Source organism: Hibiscus syriacus, unplaced genomic scaffold (assembly GCF_006381635.1).
Source record: "Hibiscus syriacus cultivar Baekdansim isolate YM2019G1 unplaced genomic scaffold, ASM638163v2 tig00111128_pilon, whole genome shotgun sequence".
NCBI classification, from domain to species: Eukaryota; Viridiplantae; Streptophyta; class Magnoliopsida; order Malvales; family Malvaceae; genus Hibiscus; species Hibiscus syriacus.
In genome coordinates, this window is record NW_024062989.1 from 723,842 (window position 1) to 725,281 (window position 1,440).

General features: G+C 35.5%; 1 protein-coding gene across 1 annotated transcript; it reads left to right on the forward strand.

The window, feature by feature from the left end:
- The first annotated feature begins 348 nt into the window (after positions 1 to 348).
- LOC120154338 (transcription termination factor 4, mitochondrial-like) lies at positions 349 to 1,440 on the forward strand. The gene is made up of 2 exons (XM_039166119.1): positions 349 to 676; positions 1,313 to 1,440. Exons 1-2 carry the CDS (start codon positions 349 to 351, stop codon positions 1,438 to 1,440), a joined length of 456 nt encoding a protein of 151 aa, XP_039022050.1.

A 1,440-nucleotide genomic window follows, 5' to 3' on the forward strand; every position in this document is an offset into this window, starting at 1 on the left:
TTACTTTCAACGGAAGCACGAGGGGTAGTAATTCATCGTCACCACAAAAACATCCAACATCACAACATTATCGTTCCCCCACTATTGGATAAAGAGCATGTGCTTCCGGGTTATCATCAGTTATGCCACCAGAACCATCATACCAGCAACACTGATTTACATCCCTAGTCCTCCAATTCATATGAGGACACCGCTTAACTTTCAAATTCCACCACATCCAGTTCAGATGCCATATTCATCGGTTCATATGCACCACCGTTTCGTTACGCACAGAGCTCGCAAGGTTTTATGACACCCACTAGCAAATATTTTTTTACTATGCTTACGGATCCAACATTTAGCTCATACATGAATTATGTTGTGGGTGGTCCTCTACCACAAACATCTCAACCGCAGTATGCATCACGGATATCGATGTCTGATTTGTCACAATTTTCACAATTTTCAGCAAGCAGTGGGATCGTCAGTCATACATCTCCAAGGTCCTTATTCTACAAAGGTTATATATCGGCATTCAGCCCTTTTCGAGACAATGTTGTAGAGAGTGATGATGAAGATGAGGACGAGGATGAGGATGAGGAGAAAAATGAGGACGATGATGATGACGACGAGGATGATAAGAATGACGACAATGAGGACGACGAGGAGCAGTATATAAGAAGAAACCCTTCTAGAAGTAGACGACCACCACCCTATGGAACACATTCCAAGAGACATCGATGAATCTAACAACCATGACAATATTTTTTATTTATTATGTGTATATTATGTATTTTCCTCTTATTTTGTTTTTTTATTGTGTATTTATATGAAGTAATATTTTTCCTTTTAACTAGTTTTTGCATCTTATTTTGTTTTATTATTATGTATTTATATAAAGTAAGTTTTTATATGATGTTTAATGTCTTTTTGCGAAAAATGACAAACAAGACACAAATATTTGGGTAGGCTCATTTTATAGGACCACTTCCTAAGGCCTATATATATATGTGTGTGTATATGCGAGGTGAAAGCTAATTTTAATCTATTCAGACAAAAGCTTTAGTTATTTAGTTATGATGGCTAATATTCGGGCAAATGTTTTTTATTGCAAATATTTAAGCATGTCTTTCAACAACAAAAATTCACTTGAGGAGTTGAAGCTTAAAATATAAAGAAAAATTAAACTTGGGTGAAAAAAAAAGAATCTCTTTTCTATATTGTAGATTGTCAGTATCATTTAAGATGTTTCTTTTAAGTGATGATGTCGAGCTTTGTGGTATGATTGAGACATACTACTCTCATTTTGTATCTCATGTGGATTTGTTTGTAGAGTTTGAGGATATTGATGATGATGCTTCGAGTTTGACTACCCAACAAATTAAACATAATGAGTTTGGGAACACAGAGATAGATGATGAACACCCAGAAGCATGTTTCAAAGACAATTGGGAATCGTAA

Bases quoted from the DNA above. Each gene is read 5' to 3' on its own strand.
- LOC120154338 (XM_039166119.1), top strand. From the start codon at position 349: ATGAATTATGTTGTGGGTGGTCCTCTACCACAAACATCTCAACCGCAG. The intron at 677-1,312 runs GTAGACGACCAC...ATTTGTTTGTAG, and splicing joins AAGAAGAAACCCTTCTAGAA to AGTTTGAGGATATTGATGAT.